General features: G+C 42.2%; 1 protein-coding gene across 3 annotated transcripts in view; it reads right to left on the bottom strand.

Annotated features, from left to right (window-relative positions):
* The window catches only part of TMEM266 (transmembrane protein 266), a 125,470-nt gene that overhangs the window by 28,454 nt on the left and 70,008 nt on the right, over nt 1-27,008 (bottom strand). For all 3 annotated transcript variants that reach the window (XM_032763069.2, XM_075069530.1, XM_032763070.2), the window contains 4 exons: nt 26,900-26,956; nt 24,358-24,496; nt 21,964-22,079; nt 5,374-5,560 (listed from right to left, as the gene is read on the bottom strand). In XM_032763069.2, the coding sequence (XP_032618960.1) occupies nt 5,374-5,560; nt 21,964-22,079; nt 24,358-24,496; nt 26,900-26,956 (499 nt within the window). The remainder of the gene's footprint in view (nt 1-5,373; nt 5,561-21,963; nt 22,080-24,357; nt 24,497-26,899; nt 26,957-27,008) is intronic.

Raw genomic sequence — 27,008 nt, forward strand, 5'->3', positions numbered from 1 at the left:
GCCTACCCATCCTCTCTGGAATAACAGCCTTTCCCAGCTGCCAGCTAATACAGTAATTTGTGCAGCAACACTGAAGGTTCAGGATTCAAATCTTGTTGATGATGCATGATTGAAGGAGAGTTGTTACATTTGTGCATAACAGGATTTGGTTTAACCTCTTTCTTTTTAAAAAATAATATAGAAAATTAAATCTATAAAAACAACATTAAAATAATGTTATTTAAGCTTGCAAAGTTTAGCATTTGAAAGGTAGTAAATGGCAGATTTACCGTTGTGTGTGCAACCTTAATTTGGCCCCTTTTGTGTATGCTTATGACATAGTTTTTAATTACATAATCACACACTATTTTTCCATAGGACCCCTGCTTCATTCAGTGCACTGGGCAACCTCAAAAATCGTGTTTCCAACTTTAGGTTACAAAGTCAAATACTTGAAATGTTAATTTAACATAGTTTTTTGTACACAATATAGGATTCATAATGAAAATCTTTCCTTTACATTTTCAGTTGATTCCCTTGACATCAGAGATTAATTGTAGATTTCCAGCACGACCACCTAATTCTAACATAACAGTATGATATTCAGAAATAGAAAATGTAAAGTAGTAATCATTTTTTATTATTTGCTAAATGTATGTTTTCAAGGTTTCAGTAACAAGCATTAATATCTATAAGACATATTGCAATCTATTTGACGTCACTATAATTTAAGCAATTGTATTTATACCATGCACAACTTTCTTCAGTTCCAAATGTAACCCTCAAGGAACATATACATAAATTATAAAGTATCCTCCTGGGGAAATCTCTGAAATCTGACAAAAAGGAGGAAATGCATTTATGGGGCAGCATACAAACAATCCACTTTCTGCTTTTTCTAAATACAATTTGAAAGCTCAAATAGTTATTGATGTAGACACAGCAGCAAAACGAGGACAGATCCAGGCATGGAATTAAGTGGCAGGCCACAACTTTTTATTAAACTTTAACATTAGAGAGGGGTGCTAACTGCCCATCACCCATATTCTCCTATATCAGGCATTTAATTAGTTCCAATGCAGGGGTTACAGGACTCATTACCATATAACCCATAATGTACGGTAGGCTCTCCTCAGCCTACCTTCAAGGACTCAGCATTCTCTGACTCCAGCACCCTTCCTCTCATGAGGGGGACAGCAGGGTGGGAACCTCAGCCCACAAGCGCTACAAGGTCTGACCCTATCACATGAGCCCAAGACCCATCACCAAAATCTCAGCTCTCCTACGTCTGGGAATCATTCATTTTATTCTCTTAACCGTACTGGAAAATGGCTGCAAGTTGCGACATATAAACACCAACAGTTCGGTACTATGCACATTCATACTTAACCCACTGTGGCTTGAAGGTGTTGTGAGGAAGACAAAAAATTCCATGGTCCTCCACAACTGGCCCATGGGAGAAAAAAATCCTTCCTGACCTCCTAAACAGGCAATCAGCTAGACCCATAGCATCTGTCAGGCTGGGTTCCCATTCCTAGTTCTGGGGATAGAGTGGGCTGCTGAAACGGAGCTGAAAGAGGTTCCACATGGTCCCTGTGCTGAGTTAAATCCTGGGAGCTGCGGAATGCTGGCCAATCAGCACCCCTCTCTCTTCTGCTGGCCAATGGGTGCCAGTGACTCCCAGGGGAAGGAGCTACCTATTGTCTCCTGGCAAATGTTTCCCTCCCTTGCCACAGGGACTGTGCCCCTTTCACTGCTGTTCCGATCAATTTCTCCCACCCACTGATTTGGGTGGGTGACATATAGATAAATTGTGATCATAATTGCAAATTAGTAAAAAGAAAGAACAAAAACCAAAATGCCAAAATATTTAACTTGTTTCATTGTTACTAATTTAATATTTAGCGAAGAACAGGGAATTATTTGACAAGTTTTGGGAACTCTTTTGGGCCTTTAAGTTAAAACCCTATGCATACTGAATTCTGTGTATTTGACTGAAAGAAGAGTTCTAATTGAAATGGATTAATATTGCAATTCTCCATTTTAGAGTTAGTGACCATCCCACTAAAATTATCAGGCAAAATGCCAGAGGGGGTCTAAAAAGCACATGGAGAAAGAAGAAAAGAGATTGGAACTAGTATAAGCAATTGATGTCCATATATTCACAAAAAAGTTAATAGATTTCAAGAATGCAGACTATAGCAAACAGGATCTAAGGGGAAAAATAGTTCAAGAGAGTTGGTAGTTTTTCAAAGAAACATAATTAAGGACACAAGAGCAAACGGTCTCACTGTGTAAGAAAGATAGGAAGTATGGTAAGAGACTACCCTGGCTTAATCAGGAGATCTTCAATGACCTGAAACTCAAAAAAAAGTCCCACAAAAAGTGGAAACTAGGTCAAATTACAAAGGATGACTATAAACAAACAACACAAGTATGTAGGTACAAAATTAGAAAGGCCAATGCACAAAATGAGATTAAATTAGCTAGAGATATAAAGCGTTTAAAGAAAATATTCTACGAATACATTAGAAGCAAGAGGAAGACCAAAGACAGGGTAGGCCCATTACTCAATGAGGGAGGAAAACAATAACAGAAAATGTGGAAATGGCAGAAATGCTAAATGACTTTTTTGTTTCAAGTTTTCACCAAAACGTTTAGTTGCGATTGGACTTCTAACTAAATGAATGACAGTGAAAATGATCGGATAGGATCGGAGCTAAAATAGAGAAAGAACAAGTTAAAAATTACTTAGACAAGTTAGATGACTTGAAGCCACCAGAGCCTGATGAAATACATCCCAGAATACTCAAAGAGCTGACAGATATCTGAGCCATTAACGATTATCTTCAAAAAGTCATGGAAGATGGGAGAGATTCCAGAGGACTGGAAAAGGGCAAATATAGTGCCAATCTATGAAAAAGGGAACAAGCCGGTGAATTACAGACCAGTCAGCGTAACTTCAGTACCCGGAAAGATAATGGAGCAAAAAATTAAGAAATTAAACACACAGAAGATAATAAGGTGATAAGTAACAGTCAGCATGGATTTGTCAAGAACAAATCATGTCATATAAACCCAACAGCTTTATTTCATAGGGTAATAAGCCTTGTGGATCGGGGGGAGGGGGAAGCAGTAGATGTAGTATATGTTAACTTTAGTAAGGCTTTTGATACTGTCTCGCATGACCTTGTAATAAATGAACTAGGAAAATGCAACCTAGATGGAGCTACTATAAGGAGGTGCATAACTGGTTGGAAACTATTCCCAGAGAGTAGTTATCAGTGGTTCACAGTCATGCTGGAAGGCATATCAAGTGAGGTCCCACAGGGATCAGTTTGGGGTCAGGTTCTGTTCAATATCTTCATCAATGATTTAGATAATGGCATAGAGAGTACACTTATAAAGTTTGCGGACGATACCAAGCTGGAAGGAGTTGCAAGTGCTTTGGATTGGATTAAAATTCAAAATGATCTGGATAAACTGGAGAAATGGTCTGAAGTAAATAGGATAGTTACAAGGAGGTGAGAGAAAAATTGTCCTCTTTAATCTCTCAGGATAGGACAAGAAGCAACGGGCTTAAATTGCAGCAAGGGTGGTTTAGGTTGGACAGTAGGAAAAACTTTCTGTCAGGGTAGTTAAGCACTGGAATAAACCTATGGAGGTTGTTGTATCTCTGTCATTGGAGATTTTTAAGAGTAGATTAGACAAACACCTGTCAGGGATTGTCTACATAATCGTTAGTCCTGCCTTGAGTGCAGGGGACTGGACTGGAAGACCTCTCGAGGTCCCTTCCAGTCCTGCAATTTAGGATTCTATTCTCCCAAATATTTTGAAATTTCGAAAAAAAATCCAGTACAAAAGTTTGTTTCATCAGCTTTAACATCATTATGTGGGTTATATCCTCATGTGGTAGAAATGTTGTGGAACAGATGCTTCTATTAGATGCTATATTGTATATTGCCCTATGTCATCTCTTTATATTCATATACTTGCTTCACAAAAATCAACACTCTTTAGCAACATACTGACTTCCAAAAATTGGTACAGATCTCTTTTTACAACCAGGGCCATATAACTGTTGTAATACACAATGGGACAAAAGAGCTAGAGGTACCTTTAACACCCGATGCAGGTCCAACAATCACAACGCCACATTCTATGCCTTTGAACGTATGGTGAGGGTGCCATGGGAACAAGATCCTGTTTCCATAACAAGAACTGTGCATTGTGAATTGTACATTCACAGCTCATGTCATGAAAAGGGACCTACACTTTTGGTGAATATATTACTTATTCCATTTCAGCAAGCTGACACATGGCATTATGCTCTTTCATTAGCAATATATAGTGCATGGTTATGGGTCATACTAATGTGAAAATCAGAGTGCTAGTCTCCCAGATTCATGCTCACATCAGGAAAAAGGTAACATCTACAGCCTGTACAACAGCAAAGGCTAGATAGAGCTCCTGACTTAGTTTAGGTGTGTAGCTATTCGCCATTTCCCCACACTGAATACGTCTTTGTTTTTACTGTTTGCTAACCCAGTGTTAATGTTCACAGAATATTTTACAGCTCCCAGAATACTACAGATGATGCAGGGTTTCTATGGATGCCTAAGTTTAAAATTAGGTACCAAAGCGAGGGTGCATAATTCCGCATCTGGGTACTAAAATCAGACACATTCATATCAGGGATGTGTGTATGTTTATATATGTCTGGTCATTTCGAGAAATAGGGTCTTCAACCTAGGTGACCACGTTTAAAAATTGGGCTCATTAGCACAATAAGTCAAATAAATTCCTGATGTAATAGTGCTGATGACATCAGGGACAAACCTGGCCCAACATATTTAATTTGTTACCATAAAAATCCATATAAAGAGTGTTTCACTGTAAATATTAGTATTTGACTATTAATAAAAATTCTTTGAGACCAGGTTGCTCCACAAACAGACAAGCAGATGTGAGATGTGACATCAATTCAAAACTGTCCTGTGCCTGCTTCAAATCACAGAAATGTGGGTGGCCCCAAGGCTGATAATGTTTTCCAATGTTCCTCCCTATTTTCCATTCTTTTATCACTGAGCGAACAATTCTTTGCCAATTCTGACTTGGCTGCTGCACTTTAGTGCTTGTCAGATATAAGCATCAGAACCATGAAGGAGAGCATCACAGTCATTTTCTTCCAGGGTCAGTTTATTGGCTCTGGCTGGAATTTGTTCACAAATAGAACATCTGCCACTCTGAAGCAGACCTGGCTTCTTTGCAAATGGGGAAGTGCAGTCTCCAGGGAATGTAATCAATTCACTTGTAAAATGAGAATAATCAGTGAATTCAACAATTCCATGTAAGGTAACAGCAGAAGCAATTGGCACCATATATAGCACTCACCTCGTGGTGGTCGTAACTCGGTGATGTTCTCAGTGGCCTCGTCGTCTGAGTCTCCAGTTGCCACTACCTTATATCTATTGCTGCTCTGCTTGCTCAGCATGTGGGGTACTTGCAGTGCAGCCTCCCTCTCAGCAGCTAGGTCCAGATCTTGCTGAGCTAGGTGGGCTCTCAACTGCCTAATTTCAAACTATGGGAAAAACAACATAAAATGATGTGACACAAGTAAACCCTACCTGGAAATCATTATTCCCCAGATATGTAGAGTTTAGATTAGCACTCAAGCTGTTGTTTGGTGCCTGGATGTTGATGGTCTTCTAAGAAAGGTTGGGGGAAATTGTATTCATTCAGTCTGGAGATACACTTTTGGGGCAGTTTCTTAAAAGAAAAAATTGTCTAATAAGTGTGATCTCCAATACAGGTTTCACTGCATAATCATTTCAACCATCATTCAGGGTGATGCCTGTTACTGACACACAGCTCTAATATCTGGACTTTGTACTGATGAATTCCATGGAGGGGATTCTCCCCACTACACCCAAGGACCTCCTCCCTCAAATAACTGAACCACAACTGTTCTGCTGCAGGCAAGGCCCTCTAGAACTGCAGGGAAGAGAGCAGGATTTGACCCATTATTGCTATTATTTTTGAATAAGTTACATCCTATGCTGGGCGCACTGTGTACAATAAAAGTGACAATGATCGAAAGGCAGAGCGCTAGAGAGTAGCAATCTCAATGATAGAACCAGTATATTTCCCTGGGTTTGACAGACACATGCCTCCTGTGATACAAGAAAGAAATCTCCCTCCTGGCAGGGACAAGAGGTGTCCTCTGAATCCTCATTTGAGGGCTGAGGATTTCTTCACTCCTTCCTCTACATTACAACCCCCACACCCAAGCCACCACAATTCTGAGGAAGGAATGCATTGGGCTGCAACTCTTTCAAAACATGGAGACGTATGGTGGTGACCAATATAATTCTAATTACACACAGTGAGAGGAAAAAGAACATTAGTGAAGTGATAGGTTAAAGCATTTCAAATTTCCAGCATTGTGCCTCTTAAGTAAAAGATCTGAAAAGACTTTGCACGGCCGAAAGGATAGTCTTACAGTGTGCACACTGCAATGCACCTGTCACTACACTTCTATAACTGAAGGGAAATTAGCAACTTAGCTCTTAAAAACTTGCATGCAATGGCACATTAGCTAATTTAATATGGTTCTGGCTTTCCTCTCCGAGACGCTGACTCAAATCCATCTTGCTGTCAGATTACACATGTGGTGGTCCTAGTTCATTCCATGTAAGGCAGGACTCAGTTCATCCTTTAGTGTACATTCCACCGAGTCCTCTGTTGAAATGCCATGATTCAGCATGATTGTCAGGCTATCAGAGCAATGGTCTCCATTGATTTAGTATGAATACTGGATTAGTGGTCAGCTATAGAGAGAAGTGTGCTCTAGGGTGACCAAATGTCCTGATGTTATAGAGACAGTCCCGATTGTTGAGTCTTTTTCTTATACAGGCTCCTATTACCCCTCACCCCTGTCCCGATTTTTCACACTTGCTGTCTGGTAACTCCAGGGCTCTTCCAGGTTGAGAATCATGTATTACTGGAGTGGGAAATGGACAACAGCTTCCATATACTAAAAAAAAAGATACCAGACTGGTAGCCCTGGAGACTGAAGTCTTCCACCCACAGTACGGGGAGGGGCACTTGGCCTGTAAGACACACATGTAAGGAGTGAGAGAGTCATTTAGTCTCTATCCCTTGTCAATCCTTGAGCTCTCCACTGAAACTTCCAACAAGCATATTGACAGTAGTGGTTCTGTGGCTACCTATTAACTAAGGCCATGTCTACACTAGCACTTTTGTCAGCAAAACTTTTGTCGCTCAGGTGTGAAAAAACACACCCTTGAATGACATTAGTTTTGCTGGTATAAGCGCTTGTGTGCACAACGCTATACTGGCACGAGATATTCTCCCACCAACATAGCTATCACTGCTCGTTGAGCTGGTTTTATTATGTCGAAGGGAGAGCTCTCTCCCATTGGCATACAGCAGCCACATGAGCAATCTTGCAGTGGCACAGCTGCTTCGGTATAGCTGTGCCAATGTTAGTTTGTAAGTGTAGACATGGCCGAAGAAAGAACAGGACAGGGACCACCAACTCCTTTCACAATAGCTTCCTACTTCAAAAGCCAGATGGTGGTAATGACTTTTCATAAATGCCAGTTTGGTCCAGATATGAACCAACAATTTACAGACAGATTTATAGAAAGATTTTACATTTCATTACCAATCCCCTGACCTCTGTTTTCCAGCTTAGATACTACAATGAGCAGGTGGATAACAGAGAATTTCAACTTTCAATACTGAATCTTTAGAAGAACATGAACTAAAATAATAAAATAAAATCTTGCAAAATTTCATCTTTAAAAAAAACCACACAAATCCCATAGGCAAGAAACAGATTATGGGGAACATTTATAATGGCATTGCTGTTCCCTTTCTTTCAATCTTGTTCATGACTGACTGGAAAACAAAAGCCAACTTTAATTTAAGCTCTTTCAGAAAGCAAACAGATTGAACTATTTACAATAAGTAAACATGGGGAAACTGAGGTACGGAAACTGACCCAAGGTCACACAACAAATCTGTGGCAGAAATGTAAATAGAAACCAGATCTCCAGACTTCCACTTCTGTGCTTTAATCATTAGACAATTCCACTTCCTCAAAGCAAATCTTTATAACCTAAATTGGAAAAATTCATATCTTAGCTGAAGATAAATATTCTGACTGGTGAGTGAAACTGGAGTCACAAAGACAGTGAAGAACAGCAATTCGGGTGAACAGTGCAATAGTGCTGATAAAGTAAAATAACAGAAGTGGCTTTACTGCCATCTTATGGCCAAAGGACAAAACCACACATCACATTGCCAGCTCTGCTAAAGTGTCCACCTATGCATTTCTGTAAAACATCTAGTTTTATCTGCCTCAGAAATCTGTACTTGATGTCTCAGGTAGTGTGGAAAGTTTCCCTTCCCTGTTTTTGAGGCATAAGAAGCATACACAGGCCTTATACACTTCCCCAACAATATGTGAATCCTTTTTTATTGCTCTTTGCAAATATGATCCAGTTGTTTGTCCTGTTTTCACTCTTACTTCTATGCTGGTTCAGCTGGGCTAAAGACTAACATGGAGGATCAGAGTGGCTCTTAAAGGAATGTACTTAGAGGACCAGATGCTTAGAAGGTGTAAATCAGCATAGTTCTATTTACTTCAGTGGAATGCATGTGTGTTGAGCAACAGTACACAGACATGTAGAAGTTAATAGCTGAAATACTGATGACTCTCAGACTTACTGAAACCTACCCAGCTATAAAGAGTTGAGGTAGGCTCCCCCGACCCCCACATTTGGAACTGTCAGCATCTAGCTTCCCATTCATCACTCCCATGAAACTTGTGCAGTCATTTACATCAGAGGAAAGTGGGCATAAAATGCTACCATTTGTCTGCGACAGCTTTTCTACCACCAGGGCAGAAGAGTGAGTGTGTTGTATTAATGATCTTCATGACACTCCCACTTTGTCCATTATTTATGTAAGGTAACCTATACAGTTTGGCCAACTGAGATGTAAACCCTTAAACTGATTACTGACAACAGTAAATAAGATATAGAAATTCAGTTTAAAAGGTTTACAAAACAAAAAAAATATATTAATTTAAATTAGCATGTTTGAAAAAAAGGGAGGGGAAAAATCACCACTTAGTGATATTATAAACTAATACTACTATGAAAAAAAAATGGATATTTATTAAAATATTTAGGGAAAAATAAAGGATGACATGACATCTTCTAATCATTTTAGCTCACAAATGGGATTTACCCAAAAGATCATTTTAAAATTAGTTACATCCAATTATTCATCTAGAGAGATTACATAACTTAATTTTTTGTTGTGCTTTATACTTAAGATAAGACATTTAAAATGCTGGAATACTGCTATAGGATTTATTAAAATAGGTTTATCTAGTATAAACAAGCCAATAAAAATAAAGGTTATGACTAGTAGTGAGATGGTTCCTATCTATCTTCCTTATTTTATTATCTTAATTTTGAGTTTAACTGACTATTAAAGGGGTTTCATCCTTCCTTTATGTTCAAAGAAAATTCTCAGACTATCAGGCATGATGGCGGGTGATGACCGTCTTCCAGGACACTCCAAAAGTTTCCAACAGATTTGTAAGTAATTATCTTTTTTGCTTCTTCCCTCTAAACCTTTGCCTTGATGGGATAAGTATTCTAGTACCAGAATTTCCCACACTTTTTGATACCACTCAATAGATTTAGAGGGCAGTCACTCCTGTTCCACTACTTTGCTGTAGTAATAGTAACAACAACTAGGAGTGATCAATACTTTATGGCTTTTATAAGATACAGTGTTTTCGAGACAAGTTAATATAAATACTAAGGGGTTATCTGACAGTTGACACCCTGTTATCTCCTTTATGGAGTCTCCAACAGCTTTCCAAAACGTCTTAATTTTTGGGCTTGCTTTAACTAGGTATGTTGTAAAACCAGCTTATTGTTTTAACTAGTTATATTGTGGAAGACTCCAAAGGCCGCAATCAAGAACAGGCTCTTATTGTCCTAAGTGCTGGGGGGAAAAACAAACAAACAAAAATCCCACACTAGAAAACATGGTTCCCACTCCAAAAAGTTTATCATCTAAGAAAAACTTTTATCTAAAAGGAACCAAGTTTCCAGTAACTTCAGAAAATACAAAGTAGATTACAATTTGTTCTAGACCTGGTAAATCTATCTTGTTGTCCCACTGTCAGAGTCAAAACTTGCAGGACTTTTATCAGCTGTACCTCTGGAACTTTCATAGGACTTGGGTCATATGCCTCTTTTGAAACAGTAGAAGGGACTCCGGCCAAACTTAAACTCACTCAATGTGGATAATTTGTTATGTCTTCACTATTATTTAAAATATGATTTGTTATAGTAAGGATGAGTTTCATATTTATATGTGCTGAGGTGTGTAAAACCAATGTGTTGTGCATGACTGAAACATTAGTGCTTTCGTTATTGAGGAAAAGGGGTTTAAAGCCATTTTCTGTGAGATTAGGCAACTCCTTTCTTCTGTTATGAACTCTTTTTCTGGTGTGATACTGGGCATAGTATTTCTTACCATTTCAGCCTACAGTAACTGAACAATTATGTCACTGGCTGAGCAAATTCTAAGCCAGAAAATTAAATGTCTCAAGATACTTAATATTTTTTAAGCTGTGATTTTGTTGATAGTTACACTGATTTAAGAGAAATTGCCTTCAAATTCTGATTGGCTTTTGAAACTATCCAATCATTCTGAAGCATTTAACAAAGGGAGTAATAACTAGATTGCACATTTTGGAGGTAAAGCTCATTACTACATTGTTGGGAGAATTAAACTAACTTGCTCTTTGCAAAATTAGTTGTACATGCTGCTATAACACAATTAGTGATGCTTTTGCTGTAAACAGAAGAGTAAGAATTAGAGTGCATTACAATACATATCCCAACTTAATGCAATGCACTAGGTAATTATTTATAAACAGATAAAATGACAAAGACCAATATGGAAATCTACAGAACATCTGCCATTATCTGACTGGATTTATAAAGAGTGCCATCCATCCTGTCTATTGTTGTATAACACTCATATAAGAATCAAGAAGGGACAGAATTAGCAGTGAATCATATGGTACTTTTTTTTAACAGTCCAGCAACGGAGTATGATTGACAGAGCCTCGGGGAGATCAGTGAACACTTTAGCCAGAAGCTAGCTCCTGTCTAATGCACTAGCATTAATTTTGCTCAATTCTATTGGTGCTGTCTGTACAGAATGCCCTGCCCTAAAACTCATCTGCCACTAGGATACAATCCAATGTTTATTTCCATTAAGTTTAGCCATTGTTAGTAACAATAAAAATCAGGAGACAGTTGCAAACTAATGAGTTATGGTCAGAATGAAACACGGATAACCTTGGCTGCCTGCCATTCACTAGGAAAATGACTGGTAGTTAGAAATAAATTAAAGTTATTGCAAAAGGATAACATAAGTTATTTCTCTGATAGGTAATTTTACCAGCTAAATAGCCATGCCATTAAACTAGCAGCTGTTTTACAAATTACTAAATAAAAAAAAAAGTCTTAGCTTCCATAGTTATGATTTTAATAATGATGAAAAACCCAATGCTACATGGTTTGACAGAAAAGCAGCTCTTGTGATATGACTGTATTTGCAGTCTTGGTTGGATCATAAGCTGAATCATTCTTAAGCAGGAAGTTATGCAAGAAAGTTCATAAACTGATGACCTATGACTAGAACTAGTAGTGGGATGGAAATTCCCTCACAGTTGACACAAAAGTTACAGCTACACCTTTCTTGACTGGAATTTGCACATTAATGAAAGCTTTGGATTAATTTTTTATTTTAAGGTAGTCTAATAAAACTGTTTTCACCTGTAACTTAGTGTGTTTGTTATAATATTTACTACAAAATTACAATGGGTACACCTTAACCCAGTCTATTTTATAAATAGTTATTATTGTGAGTTCTAATGCAGTTATGTCAGTATTTTTAATACTTTCTACCTTGACTGCCCTCTCTTTTAATTGTAGCTTTTCTAACAAGTGGGGACTGAATAAAATACCAGAAATTCAAACAATTTCAGTGGGACACCGAAAAGGTCAAAATAGTAGTGTATGGTACTTTAATTCATAAAATATATTCTGACTTTCAAATGTACAACCAGCCAAAATTCAACATCTGGAAAGAGTTTTTTATGTTTGCAAATGTATGTCTCTTATGTCATTCCAGAATGGATATGTATTTTATAGATGTGATACTTGATCATCTGCCAATCTCCCTCTCCCCCTTTAAACTTTCCCCCATAAAAATAAATGTAATTAAAAGAGCACGTCAATATTCAGATGTATATTTTCTGTTTGTTAATTTTTTAAAAACAGACCTCACTGTTACATCTGCTCTATGATCTATTCTATAACACATTTACAAAAGATAAATTGTACACATGTGCAAAGTGGTAGAATGTGATCTGTCCATTTTACTCTCTTTAAAACAGAATATGTCATATTTATAAAATTTGCTTCCCCCACCTCCTTCCTCTCACCCCAGAGGTTTGCTGTCCCAGTCTCCTTTCTCCCTTGACTTTCAGTCTTATGGTATGTCTACATTACAAAATTAGGTCGATTTTATAGAAGTCGATTTTTAGAAATCGATTTTATACAGTCGATTGCATATGTCCACACTAAGGGCATGGCTACACTTACATTTTTGCAGCTCTGGTAGTTACAGCTGTGGTCGTACAACTGTGTAGGGCCAGCGCTGCAGTGTGTCCACACTGACAGCGGCCAGCGCTGCAGTGTGGCCACATTTGCAGCATTTGCAGCGCTGTTGGGAGTGGTGCATTGTGGGCAGCTATCCCCGCGTCAGTGGCTGCACGTGCCTTTTCCCAAAAGGGGGGGCGTTGGAGTGTGCAGTGGATGCTTGCGGAGGAGAGGAGTGGATTTGGGCGACTGTGACAGTCCGCTTGCTAGTTCAAGAGGGGGGGTGGGTGTGGAGTGTGAAGGGCAGGAGGGTGAAGCAAGAAAGAATCATTGAGAGAGTGGAGTTTTTGAGCAGACCACTGTGTGACGCTCCTTGCTTGATTGGGCTTCCCAGCTACGCTTCTCATCACTTTAGATGTAATTACTATGCTTCCGACGATAAGCAGTTTCCGCGGACTCCTTCCCCTCCCACCCGCGTGCGTTTGTCTCTCAGCAACAGTGTGCTTCGCTTGGGCTCGTCGTCGCTGCGCAAAGAGAGCTGTGTTTGTTTTTTTAGATAAGTGCTCGGGGAGTAACCTTCCGGTTTGTTGTATACAGGATTGTGGCTACTCTAACCTGGAGCCATACGTGTGGTGGTGTCACTGATGGCGCCTGCTCCCGCCGCTGGATTGCTAATGTAGCGAAGGTGTACCGCGCTGCGGAGTAGTTGCAGCGCTGGCTGAGCTCTGTAAGTGTGGACACCTGGTAAGTTGCAGCGCTGTAACCCCCTCACCAGCACTGCAACTTGCAAGTATAGCCAAGCCCTAAGAGCATTAAGTTGGCGGAGTGCGTCCTCACTACCGTGGCTAGCATTGATTTATGGAGTGGTGCACTGTGGGTAGCTATCCCACAGTTCTTGCAGTCTCCACCACCCAATGGAATTCTGGGTTAAGCTCCTAATGCCTGATGAGGCAAAAACATTGTCACAGGTGATTTTGGGTACATGTCGTCAGTCACGCCTCCCTCTGTGAAAGCAATGGCAGATAATCGTGTTGTGCCATTTTTCCTGGGTTATCCATGCAGACACCATATTATGGCAAGCCTGGAGACTGCTCAGCTCACCATCACCGCTGCTGTTGTGAGCAAGTCTACTGTGCAGGCTGCTGTGATCCAAGTAGCTAATGCAATCATTGACGTTCTGTTATCAAGGATAGTGACTCTGAGAAATGTGCGGGCCTTTTTAGATTTTAGGTGCATCATATTCTTATCCTTTGTCATTGGTGAAGAAGTCTTGCAGCTACACATTCCAGTCTGGTCGGCGCTGTAACACCCCATAGCATTTCTGTTGTTGACACATGTAACAGTTCCAGGGCTCTTGCTCTTTTGCCTTTGCCGAGGTACCTTGCCCTACCCGGACCTCCAAGCATTCGACACAGAAGCAACTGCAGCAGCTGGCATTGCTACACAGCAGCAGCTCCTTGCCTTCACAGCAGATGGTGCAGTAGGACTGCTATCCGTCCTCGTCTGACATGTAGCTTGGGAGGGGTTCTGGGAAAGTCTTCCCTGCCCAGCTCCTAGCAACCTTCGGGCATGGCGTACAGCTCCACCACATCCACTGCAACTCTGCTCTCCTGTTCCCCAGCAACGAGCTTGGGGGATCCGTTCTGGTCCTTGTGGGTGCTGCTGGCAGCCGACGGTGCAGTACGACTGCTAACCATCCTCATCCATTGCTTCCGCTACAACTCTGCTCTCCTGCTCGGGGGATCCGTTCATGAAGCCTGGACAGTAGTAAGGAGCTGAACAAGTGCAGAATGGTGGTAGAGTTTGTCTTTGGACATTTAAAAGCTCACTGGTGCTGTTGGTCAGACTTCCGTGCAACCAACATTACCACTGTTATTGCTGCTTGCTGTGTGCTCCATAATATCTGTCAGAATAAGGAGGAAGATGTTTATGGCAGGGTGGGAGCTTGAGGCAAATCGCCTGGTGTCCGATTTTGAGCAGCCAGACACCAGGGCGATTAGAAGAGCACAGCAAGGCATGCTGTGCATCAGAGAGGGTTTGAAAACCAGTTTCATGACTGGCCAGGCTTCGGTGTGACAGCTGCGTGTGTTTCTCCTTGATACAAAACCGCCCCCTTTGTTAATTTTAATTCCCTGTAAGCCAACCACCCTCCCCACTTCGAAATAAAGTAACTATAGTTTTGAAACCATGCATTCCTTCTTTATTAATTAAAAAAAAAAAAAAGATAATGGACAAGGTAACCTGAGTGGGGTGGGGGAGAAGGGAAGGACAAGGCCACATTGCTTATTGTAGCCACACTAAAAATCAAACTGTTTGAATGACAGCCTTCTGTTGCTTGGGCCATCCTCTGCAGTAGAGTGGCTGGATGCCTGGAGCCTCCCCCGCCGCATTCTTGGGCGTCTGGGTGAGGAGGCTATGGAACATGGGGAGGAGGGTAGGTGGTGGATGCAGCAGAGATCTGTGCTCTTGTTGGCTTTCCTGCAGCTCCAACAATCGAGACGCTTCATCATGTCCGTTTGCTCCCCCAACAGATACTTCATCATGTCTGTTTGCTCCCTCATTAGCTTCAGCATAGCATCCTGCCTCCGCTCTTTGCACTTACTTAATTTTTTCCTGGCCTCTCCCACTGAATACCTCCTGTGCCCTATCAGTGCGGGAGGACTGCATGAGCTCAGAAAACTCCATCACAAATGTGTTTTTTTTGCCTTCTACTCTGCAATAACCTCAAGGATGGAGATGATAGGGGGAGAGTAGAACATTCTACGCTCTACGATTCTGGGGGGACTGCATGGTCACCTGTGCTGCTGAATTTGCCATGCTGACCAAACAAGAAATGAAATTCAAAAGTTCCCGGGGCTTTTCCTGTGTACCTGGCTAGTGCATCGGAGTTCAAAGTGCTATCCAGAGTGGTCACAATGCAGCACTCTGGGATAGCTCCTGGAGGACGATACTGTCAATTTGCACGCACACTACCCCAAATTCGACCCAGCAAGGTCGATTTTAGCGCTACTCCCCTTGTCAGGGAGGAGTACAGAAGTCAATTTTAAGAGCCGTTTAGGTTGACGGAACAGAGCTGGTTGTGTGGACGCAGTCATTTTTAAATTGATCTAACGTAGATAAATTCGACCTAATCCCGTAGTGTAGACCAAGGCTAAGTCTCCTTGCTCAGCTGGTCCTAGTCTCCCCAGCTCAACTTCTATGTTCCAACTTTCCTGCCACTTCCAGTCTTACTCTCACCTCATCCCCAAGACCCTGGTCTCAATTTACTTCCCTTCCCCATCTCCCCAGGTTTCTCTCTTGTCCCCTCAGCATTTGAATCAGGCAGCTTCCTCCTCCACATTGCCTGGATCTAGCACAGGGTGCATTGAGATCACAGGAGAGACAGTCTCTCTGCTCTCAGTTCTGGTGCCTGGACTCAGCCTGCAGCAGCCCAGAGTTACAATTCCAGGGCAAGTTCTGCTCAGATCTGGCCTGGAGTGTACTCAGCAGGGATGGAATCTTCAGGGAATTTAGCTGCAAAGCCCCCGCAAGTCTTTATGGATAATGTATAAACTGTGATTTTTCAAAGGCTTAAAACTTGGTCAAATTTGGGCAGATTTTCACAGTGATGGCAAAAAGCACATCCCTGACACACAGGCCACCATCCTGCCAAATGTGAAATTTTTGCTCCAAAGCCAAGGGACACTAGAGCAGGGGTGGGCAAACTTTTTGGCCCGAGGGCCACACTGGAGTTGAAAAACTGGATGGAGGGATGGGTAGGGAAGGCTGTGCCTTCCTGACTACCCCCCTCAGAACCCCTGACCCATCCAACCCCCCCCAGCGCCTTGTCCTCTAACTGCCCCTCCTGGGACCCCCCACCCCTAACCACTCCCTAGGACCCCACCTCCTATCCAACCCCACTGCTCCCAGTCCCCTGACTGTCCGACGTCATCCACACCCCCACCCCCTGGGACCCAATGCCTATCCAATCCCCACTGTTCCCATCCCCTGACCACCCCCACAGAACCTCTGCCCCATTCAACCGCCTCCTGCTCCCTGTCTGCCCCCCGGGGTCCCCCGCCCCTTATACAACCCCCCGACCCCAGCCCACTTACCATGCCGAGCAGAGCATGCAGAGCAGCATGTCTGGCTGCCACGCTGGCCAGAGCCAGACACGCTGCCGCTCTGCTCAGCAGAAATGTGCAGCTCCGCTACCCAGAGCATTGCCCATGTGGCGGCGTGGCTCTGTGAGGGAGGGGGAACAGAGGAGGAGGGGTGAGCGCTAGCCTCTCTGGCTGGGATCTCAGGGATCGGGCAGGATGGTCCAGTGGGATGGATGTGGCCCATGGGCTGAAGTTTGCCCATCTCTGCACTAGAGGGACACTCAAGAAAAGGCTGACAATTTTTTTTTAACATGAGCAAAATAACATATTTCCCCTAACCTTGTTTTGAGAAACAGCTGAACCATTTTGGGTGAAATTTTCCAGAAAAATTCAGCCTGAGGCAGACAGCAGAAATGAAAATTTTCAGTCCCTATGGTTAATGTCTGGCAAGATTATAAGAACTGAAAACCGGGTCTTACAATGGATAGTGTCAGGCAGCCTTAACTACAGGCAGTGCTCCCAGACCCGTCTATAATAATTTGTAAATCAAAGCAAATCACTAGCTTGCTCATAAAATATAAACTTCAGGAAAAGTACTCAAGTTTTAGTCTGCCTGCTTCACTCTTGTCCAGATTCTTTAGACTAAACCTGAGCTCCTAACTCATGCAAAACTCACTGAATTCACTGAGAGTTTTGCCTGAATAAGCAGCTCAGAACTGACCCTTCACACACACACACCCCTACCTACCTATGGGGCAAATCCTCAGCTGGTATAAACTGTTGTAGCTCCATTGGACCTATGGGAATTTACTCTGGCTATGGATCTGCCCCATATTTTTAATCTCTCACTATATATACGATGCTTTGAAACTTAAAAATAATGCTTTTTCCTCTTTGCATGTGTCTTTTCCAGATGTTACCATCGTAGGGGAACCTCTTTTTATTGGAACTTTTCTGTCCAAAATCTACATAGTTAGCTCAAAAATATGAACACAAACTTTCAAGACAGCAAACTCCAAGGAGAAGAGGTCAGCATTTCAAAAGCTATAAATGTTAATAATGGTGTAAAAGCAGGTGTTCGGAAGCCAGACAGAATTTTAGATGTTAAAGAATATTAAGATGTGTTTTCTCAACCACACACTATACACACTGTCAATGTGATATTATAATGCTGACAGCTTATTCTCCACTTGCTTATGAAGCTGTCAATTTATGAAGGGAGGATGCAGTACTTGTGTCAATGTCTTATGTTGTGGCAAATTAGTGCATTTACCTCATAATATACAGCTGAGACATTTGTTTGGCACAAGATATAAAAACAAAGGAGATTAGTATGCTGTCACTTTTCTTTAGTATATATTTTTACTGTAGCTGGGCACCAACTCGAAGCTAGGAAAGACCCTATTCTGTTTCCATGGATTTACTCCGTCGAGCAATGCAACATTTCTTTTTGTTGGATATACGGGTGTACTAACCATTACAGCACAGGCTAAGGATGCTAGGTTTTGACAGTATTTAACCATACATGAAAGAGAGCATTTGTAGGGCTTTGCTCTGGTTTTCTGATACTTTGCCATCCCTCCGGGCTGTATGTCTTGCTTTGTCTTCCGCCCAGTGCTTGGGTGGTACCGTTCCTGTCTCTTGCTTCAGCCTGGCTTGGGCTGAGTGCCAGAAATGAGCCTCTGGCCTTGGCTACACTGGCGCTTTACAGGGCTGCAACTTTCTCGCTCAGGGGTGTGAAAAAACACTCCCCGAGCGCAGCAAGTTACAACGCTGTAAAGCGCCAGTGTAAACAGTGCCCCAGCACTGGCTCCTAGCTCTGTAAGCTAATCCCCACGGGGAGGTGGAGTACCTGCAGCGCTGCAACTGCTCTCTCCCAGTGCTGGCGCCGCGACCACACTCACACTTCAAAGCGGTGCTGTGGGAGCGCTCCTGTGGCAGCGCTGTACGGCTGTACGTGTAGCCATACCCTGTCATCTCTCTTGACAGCTGACTCTGTGTTTTCTGCACAACTAAAACTCCTAGTGAATGGGAGATTTCCCTGAGTAAGGATGACAGGCTTCCTTCCGAAATGCTTCCTCCTGGGCACCATCAAGCCAAATATATCCCAGAATTTAGCTTCTGTGAAAATAAAGCTTTCCCCAAACTTCAGATCAAAAGAAACATTTCCATGAACTAAAATTTCTTTTTCCCGTTCTAGTGAAGAGAGATTTTAATTGAAAAACAAAAAGGAAAATCAAGTCAATCCCCTGCAGTGTCTCAAATTATAGCCTTTAGCCTTGTGCTAGCGTATAAGTACCTAAAAGTGAAATGTATCAGAGGGGTAGCCGTGTTAGTCTGGATCTGTAAAAAGCGACTCTTTGTTGCTTTTTAAAAGTGAAATGTCACACACTCAAAGAAAAAGGGACTGGCTTATTCTTGTTGTCCAATGTCAGAAAAATGAAGGAAGGAAAACACACGCACAAACTGTGAAAGATTAGATAGAATGGGACTAATTCTCATTTACTCAAAGACCCTTTTACATCACTCTGTCAAGGAAAAGGGGCCTCACCCAGGTTAAGACAGTGAGAGGGAATGAGGCTCAATACTTTTTAAGTTTTCATAGTTGAAGGAATTACCTGTAACATGGATACGGAAATGCACTTATTAAAAATTGATGATTTTAACCTGATATTGTCCATTTAGGGAAGAGTGGCAACCAAATAGCGTGGGCTAGAAAATTAGACACTGGAATGGGATTCAGGAAATTGTAGGTTCAAGTCCCCACTCTGTCACTGGTCACTGCATGGTCTTGGTCAATTATCACTTCTCTCCATTTCTGAAATGGTGATAATATTATTTACCTACTTAACTCACAAGGGCATTAGAAGGATAATTAGTTAACGGATGTGAAGATGTGCTAAGCATTGTTACTAACATCTGGAACAGTTAAGGCCCCAATCCTACACAGACTTACACATGTACTTAAGAGTGTAAGTTTTGGGAAGTCTGGGGCCTAAGACTTGGAAACTTGTTAAGGCTGAAGTTACATACCCTGTCTAAACAGAACTATGAACAACAGTCCATGAAAAGAGTAGGCACTGGAAATTTCTAAACTGAGACTATACACAACTCCCCTTAATGCAAAGGGAGCTACATTTGCCAATCTGTGATCACAGAGCACTAGGAGAACAGGGGTATGGCTACTCTACAGCAGCTAGAGACATAGCTACGGCACTGCAGCTGTGCCACTGTAGTACTATAATGTAGATCCTTCCTACATTGATGGAAGGGGTTTTTCTGTCTATGTAGATAAACCACTTCTCCGAGAGGCAGTAGCTTGGTCAATGGAAGAATTCTTCAATCAACCTAGCTGCATCTACAGTGGGGGTTAGGTTCAGCTAACTACGTTGCACAAGGCACAATATTTTTCACAGGCCTGAGGAGTGTTCCCTCTAATTTTTCCCATCCATGTGCAGAATGAATTTTGTTATGTGCACCAATATGGAGGTGATGTGTGAGGCATTTGATGTGCAGGCTGCCCCAGGGCTACAGCAGGGAGACAGGGATCCACCCAGCTCTCTCTCCCCGGAGCAGCACCTGGGCTTGTGGGGAGAGGCGACTCTCCCAGCTGCAGCAGCTCCAGCAGGCCTGGGCTGGGGGAAGGACCCCTCTCTCTGACAGCTCTGGCAGGCCTGGGCCAGGCCAGGGGAAGGGCTCCTCTCCCCGGCCACGGCAGCTCCGGCGGGGCTGGGCCAGGAAAAGGGCTCCTCTCCCTGGTAGCTCCAGTGGGCCTGGGCTGAGAGAGGGGCTCCTCTGGAGGGCCTGGGCTGGGCCAGGCTGGGCCATGGACTCCTCTCTCCCACAGCTCTGGTGTGCCTGGGCTGGGACAGGGGAAGGGCTCCTCTCCCCGGCCACGGCAGCTCCGGCGGGGCTGGGCCAGGAAAAGGGCTCCTCTCCCTGGTAGCTCCAGTGGGCCTGGTCTGGGCCACGGGAGGGGCTCCTATCCCCAGCTGCGGCGGCTCTGGACCATGGGAGGGGCTCCTCTTCCCAGCTGCAGGAGCTTTGGTGGGCATGGGCCAGACTGGGGGAGGGGCTCCTCTTCCCAGCAGCTCCAGAGGGGCTGGGCTAGGCTGGGAGACCTGCATGGCCCTAAACAGCCTTCTGCGTGGCTGCACAGCTTACAGGGAACCTAGGGTCTGAGTGATATAGCTAGGTGAATTTAATTAATAGGTGGAGACCAGGCTCTGGAGTCTCAGTTATCTCACCGATGTGTTGTGTCACCTTGAACAAGTCACTTCACCTTTCTTTCCCCTTCCACTTTCTGTCTGACATGTGCACATAGACTGTAAACTCTTTGGAGTAGGGACTGATTATCACTTTGTGTGTTTGTACAGCACCTAGCACAATGGGACCCTGATCTCAGCTAAGGCCTCTATGTGCAATACAATTCATATTAACTACTACTACAGCAATAAGTTTGATAGGATAGCAATTTTTTTCTGGTTTAAAAAGCAATTAGATGCTTTACTTAGTTTGGGCCTACAGTATGTGACTGGTTTCTACTAAAATAACCAATTTAAAAGCAAGGAAACTGAAAGCCCATTTCATGATATTAAAAGGCATTCATAAGATTTAGTTCACTGCCAAAACCAGTGTTTTCAAAGATAGTACTCCCTCTTTGTTTTTTAATGTAAATGTGTTCATTTGAAACAATTTCTTTTTTTAACATTGACCTTGCTTTTATTTTAATACTGAATTACTAAAAAATTTTGGACCTGGAAAGATCCTAAAACCTTGAATTGCTCCCAGAAACTAGATAGAAGCTTCTTCTGCAGCATTTTTGGGCTGGTCAAAAGAGTCTCTGACATACTGATAGCTGACAAATTAGTTATTGAAGTTATTCTCTTCCATTAAAAATGAAAAAAAATCCCAGTTATTATCCTCTGAAAGATACACATACAGAAGCAAGGGGAAAAGACCACCTTTCAAACAACAAATGTTCTACAGTTGTGCCAGTTTCACATATGGGAGGTAAGAATAAATACAATACAGGCTGCAATATCCTGAAAGTAGCTAGAAACTTTAACATCCTAGAGAGTTCTAAAGTTGAAGTCTGTCATCTTTCAGCCTTTACAAAACCAGTCTCTTTGACAGACAACATGTAAATAAAAATATAATGGAATTTTTACCCCTTGTTCTTGGCAGATCTGGGTTAGCCTTTCCAACTGCTCATCTTGAATGACCTTCGCCTTCTCATATTGGTGAATCACCATCTCCATCTCCACTTTCACTGGCAGCACATATGCTGGAAAAAAAATAAACAAGTGCTTGAAGAAATTCAGCAGCAGTTTAGCTTATCAGAGGAGATGTCTGCATATATTTTAAAACCAGAAGGAATCATCACAATCATCCGATCTGACTTTCTGTGTAACACAGACCATAGGATTTCACTCGGTAATTGCTCCATGAAGCCCAGCAATTTGTGACTGAACTATAGCATTTCTTTTGGAGAAGGAATTTGATCACCTGCAACCACAAGGACCCCTGATGTGGGTCATCAGCAGGGTTTGAACCCTGGATGTTAGATCCCCAGCTGCAAACCATCACTTGAATAACAGGCAAAACTAGAGCAGAAATGCATTTGCATTAATGTAGTTCTATTCCAGCACTTATCACAGATCCTCTAACTGTCTGGTTAAGAGCATTTTCTGCTTTGTATTCTGCAGAAACATTTGAACTAACATTTGAAAAGTGTGGCTGTGCACCAGCTTCTAGGAGAAGAGCTATTCCAGACCCTACGCATTTTAACATCGACTCCTAAACATAACTGCAGGAAATATCTATATGAGGGAAATAGCAGACTAAGGGTAAGAGTTTCAAAGGTTCAAAGGTACAAACAGCAGCTAGGCACCTAACTCCCTTTGACTTTCAATAGGAGATGGGCGCCTACCTGCCATTTATGCCTTTGAAAATCTTCACCAAGTCACAGTTAAGGCCAGCTCACTTTGTTCAGGATGACTATGCAAATTTTACTGTTTTTCTTGATGTTCTTCACAACCTGAATCAGATCCTGAACTTTGGCCTCAGTACGTCACCATACTGGGCTGCATTCTCTCCCTTTGGAACTTGGGAGTCCTCAGTACAGTAACTCCTCATTTAATGTCATCCCGCTTAACTTTGTTTCAATGTTACGTCCCTGCTCAATTAGTGAACATGCTTGTTTAAAGTTGTGCAATGCTCCCTTCTAACGTCGTTTGCCTGCCTGCTTGTAAGATTCTGTGGCAGAGCAGTGACTTTACAAAGGAGCATTGCACAAGTTCCTTCTCTGCCTCCTCCTCCCTCCCAGTGCTTCCCCCACACCTGTTTAGTGGCGCGGAGGATTTTCTAGGAGGGAGGGGGAGGAGTGGAGATGCAAGGCTCCTCCCCCTCCCTCCCAGCACTTCGCGCTTAGGACTTTCTGGGAGGGAGAGGCAGTAGTGGGGAAGCACTGCATCTTAAGACTTGGAGGGTGGGGAAGGGATGTGGTGTGCTCCGGAGAGGAGGTGGAGTGGGGGTGGGAAGAGGTGGGCCCAAAGTGGAGCAGGGACAGGAAGAGGCGGGCCTGGAGCATTCCCGGCAAAGTCCGAGCCTGTTCTTCTCTGGGGAAGCTGCCGCTATTGCTGCAAAGGTGCTTCCTAGTGGCCTTGCCTGCAGCGGGCTGTGCCTGTGTGGGGTAAGCCAAGGGCACTTCCCAACCACAGTACAGTACAGTACAGTATATAATGCCTTTTGTCTGCCCCCCAAAAATTTCCTTGGAACCTAACCCCCTGTATTTACATAAATCTTATGGGAAAATTGAATTTGTTTAACATTGTTTCACTTATAGTTGCATTTTTCAGGAACATAACTACAACGTTAAGTGAGAAGTTACTGTATCTGGAACACAAATGCCCCTGTGACATGCTCTCTCTCTCACAGAAGCAAAGTGATCCTACCTTGGCCTCACTCATTTTGCATTCCTCTTCCCTGCATCTGGGAATCCCATACACTGATAGCAAAACAATTTACAGTTTGATAATAGATCTGACTGCCCTCCACCTATGCTAATAGCCCCTTCCTTGAATTCTTGTTTTGCTCTCAGACACTGCTCCTGTTCTCTGCAGTCTTAACTCTTCAAGCTGCTTGCCTCTCTCCAATGCTTCCCAAAGGAGGCGTGTCCTGGAATCCTGGGCAAAACAGCCCTGGCACATAGGTAATTATGCTCAAATTAATAGCAGAGACAGATCTGTGTAAAATTTTCAGTGAGGAACCTCCAAGATACAAAGAAAGTACGAGGAATCAGACACAAAGTTATACCAGAGGCAGGAACTGAAAGCAGAATGGATCAAGATAGAGGATGCTGGAAGAAGGGTTCATAAAGGAGCCATGGAATTAATTCCTATTCTCACCCACCAGTGGGAGTCACAACACTAAATACCTGTTTATTGCTTTTAAAATTTAGAGGAAGGAGAACAATAAAGATATTCTCTAAAAGCAATTCCGAGGGTTACAATCCTTTTCTTAACCAACCAATTCTCAAGACAGCAAGTTTAATCACCACTTACCATCAATAATTCTCTTAACTCTCCAAATTCTCAGAGTGATAATGAGACTGATGGCATCCCAAGGACTGCTTGGGCCATTTGCCACAGTAGAGGCCACCATTGGAGCCAAGGATAAAATTATTACAGCACCATCAAATACCTAAAATGAGAAAGATTTTTAAATGAATACCATTTCCAAACCCTTTCTAAGGGTCACATATCCTCCTACCCTCCTTAGTGATCTTGGAAGGCTCTTAATGAACAAAAGTGGTGCAGTTATGATAAACTGGGTATGTTTCGAGGTGAGCAGGTCACAAAAAAGCTGCATCCTCTGCATGCTGTGAAGCAGAATTTCTTAGTGACTTCATCTGCACTTTTAGAGGTGAGGGGGAGCCATGGCCAGGGAGTTCTGCAACCATTCCATTGGCCAAAATCTCCATGTACAGGTGATGCCCCAAATGCTATTACAACCCAGGAGCTGTATGATTATTGCTGTTTATTACCAGCCACTAGGTGCGGTAGCAGTACAAACACAAAAGAGGACACAGTTCCTGCCTGAAAGAACTTGCATTTTAAAAAGATGCAGGGAGAAAGAGGTGGAGTAAAGGGGAACAATAAACAAGTAAAGTGACCAGGTGGCACTTGGCCACATCCTAGTAATTCAATGCTGGGTGTTCTGTGTTTGTCAGAGACATAAAGACTATCTCCAAGGACTCCATGACTGTCATTATTAGCTGGCTAGCTTCCAGTAGATGTCCTGGCAAACATGGATCTTCAGGAGAGATCTGAATAAGGAGAGGTTAGTGGCCACGGGGAATCAGTTCATGAAGGGCAATGTGGGAGAAGGCATGGAAAGGTTTGTGGGAGAAGTGGACAAATAACATGTCAAGGCTGGGCTCATTAGCAAAGCAGAGAGAATAGAATTGAGGGCAATGTTAATAATAATGCTTGGGCTGGCCCACCACATCCTGGAAAGGCATAAGGCAGAATTCTGTGCCCCTAGCCCCTGTGAAGGTCCCAGTGTAAGGCCCATTTACTCATGGTTTGCACAGGGAAAGAGGACGTACCCCACTATAACCAACACGCATCAAGAACTGAACATAAACACAATCCACTGGAAAGATACAAATAAGTTGTAATCCTCACTGCACCATCTGGAGGATGCTAGAACTTAACACTTCCCTTTAAAAAGTGAAATGAAACTGTTGAAATTGATGTTTTGCTGGATAACATCAAGTACCACCTGGCTTCCAACCCATACTGTATGTCTCACTTGGAATATGCAAGCCAGATAAATGGTTTGAGGTTTAGTTACGGAAGATTTCCACACTTCTAAATGTGGCTTTATATGTAATGAAAACCAAATTTCCTGTCCTCTCCTGCACAGCATTTAGTTTATTAGCTCTACATTCCATTTAATACCTGTTTTTATCACAGCAATCCCACAATCACTGAAATTTATAATGCACACTAACTACTGTTGCACTTTAGCTGTGTAAATTCTTAAGTAATTATCATTTTGTTAGTTATGTACATTAAGGCCTTATCTACTCTTGGTCAAAACCATAATAGCTACAAATACGCCTGAACACAGTTATTGCTAGCAGGTTTCAGCCACAGTCTCCTTGACAAGTCTGGACAGGAGTTTGTAATCTGTTATAAAACTATGTGACAGATGTATGGTGGGGGATTAGTCTATGTCTTGTCTATACTACAGCCAGAATCAAGTCTTGGGAGTGGGTTAGCAACACAGTTAAAAAACTGTATCGCAGACGATACTTAATGTCCAAATAAATGGCTATATGTTTGGACTTTCAGAGTTTTTACTAGACCCAACTGGAAAACTGATTTTCTCCCCCATGGAAATTTTGAGATTTTGACTTTTTTTCCCCCACCCTGGATTGGAAGGAAAAGCAAATTAACCTTTTTTTTTTTTTTGAAACAACAATAACAAAAATCTAAAGTTTTAGTTCTGAACATATTAAAAAGGGATGTTTCAACATTTTTGAAGTTTTTTCCATAAATACATTTTTGTTGAAATCTATACGATTTAGTGAAAATGTTTGGTGGTGTTAAATTAGCATTTTCCAACAAAAACTCTTTGTGATGAAAATTTTCCTACCAGCTCTAGCTTTAACTTAATTATGGAAACATGGTTAGGCCTCATCTACACTACAACTCTCAATCATATTGTTAACCAGATCCTCAGACTCTGTTATCATTATAATGTCGACAGGGATTATATAATCAGAATTTGACTTGCACGGGTCTCAAAAAGAAATTCTTGTCCACACCAGTCAGCAAAATCACACTAAAACTGCGATAGAAACAGATGTGTTTAAAACACTGTTCTAACCAGCATCAGTCTGATAATTCCCACTGTGGACAGCGTTTAAATTTGCATCTACTTTCACCTTTGTGTGCAGCGAGCAATATGCATAAATCTCTCAGACTGCAAATGCATCAATTCCTATAGCTAAAGCACACACTGCAGAAATAGTTAATTATTCTTACTTTGCCATGCTGAAATACAAACAGTGTTGGTTATGGTACTTTTACTTACCTCTATTTTGTTTTCAATATAATCCCATATACCGAGAACCACAATTCTCAAAATAGTCTAACAAGAAATATTAAGAAAAAGACAGCAATTTATTATAATTTGCATGACA

Source organism: Chelonoidis abingdonii, chromosome 9 (genome assembly GCF_003597395.2).
Source record: "Chelonoidis abingdonii isolate Lonesome George chromosome 9, CheloAbing_2.0, whole genome shotgun sequence".
Taxonomy (NCBI): domain Eukaryota; kingdom Metazoa; phylum Chordata; order Testudines; family Testudinidae; genus Chelonoidis; species Chelonoidis abingdonii.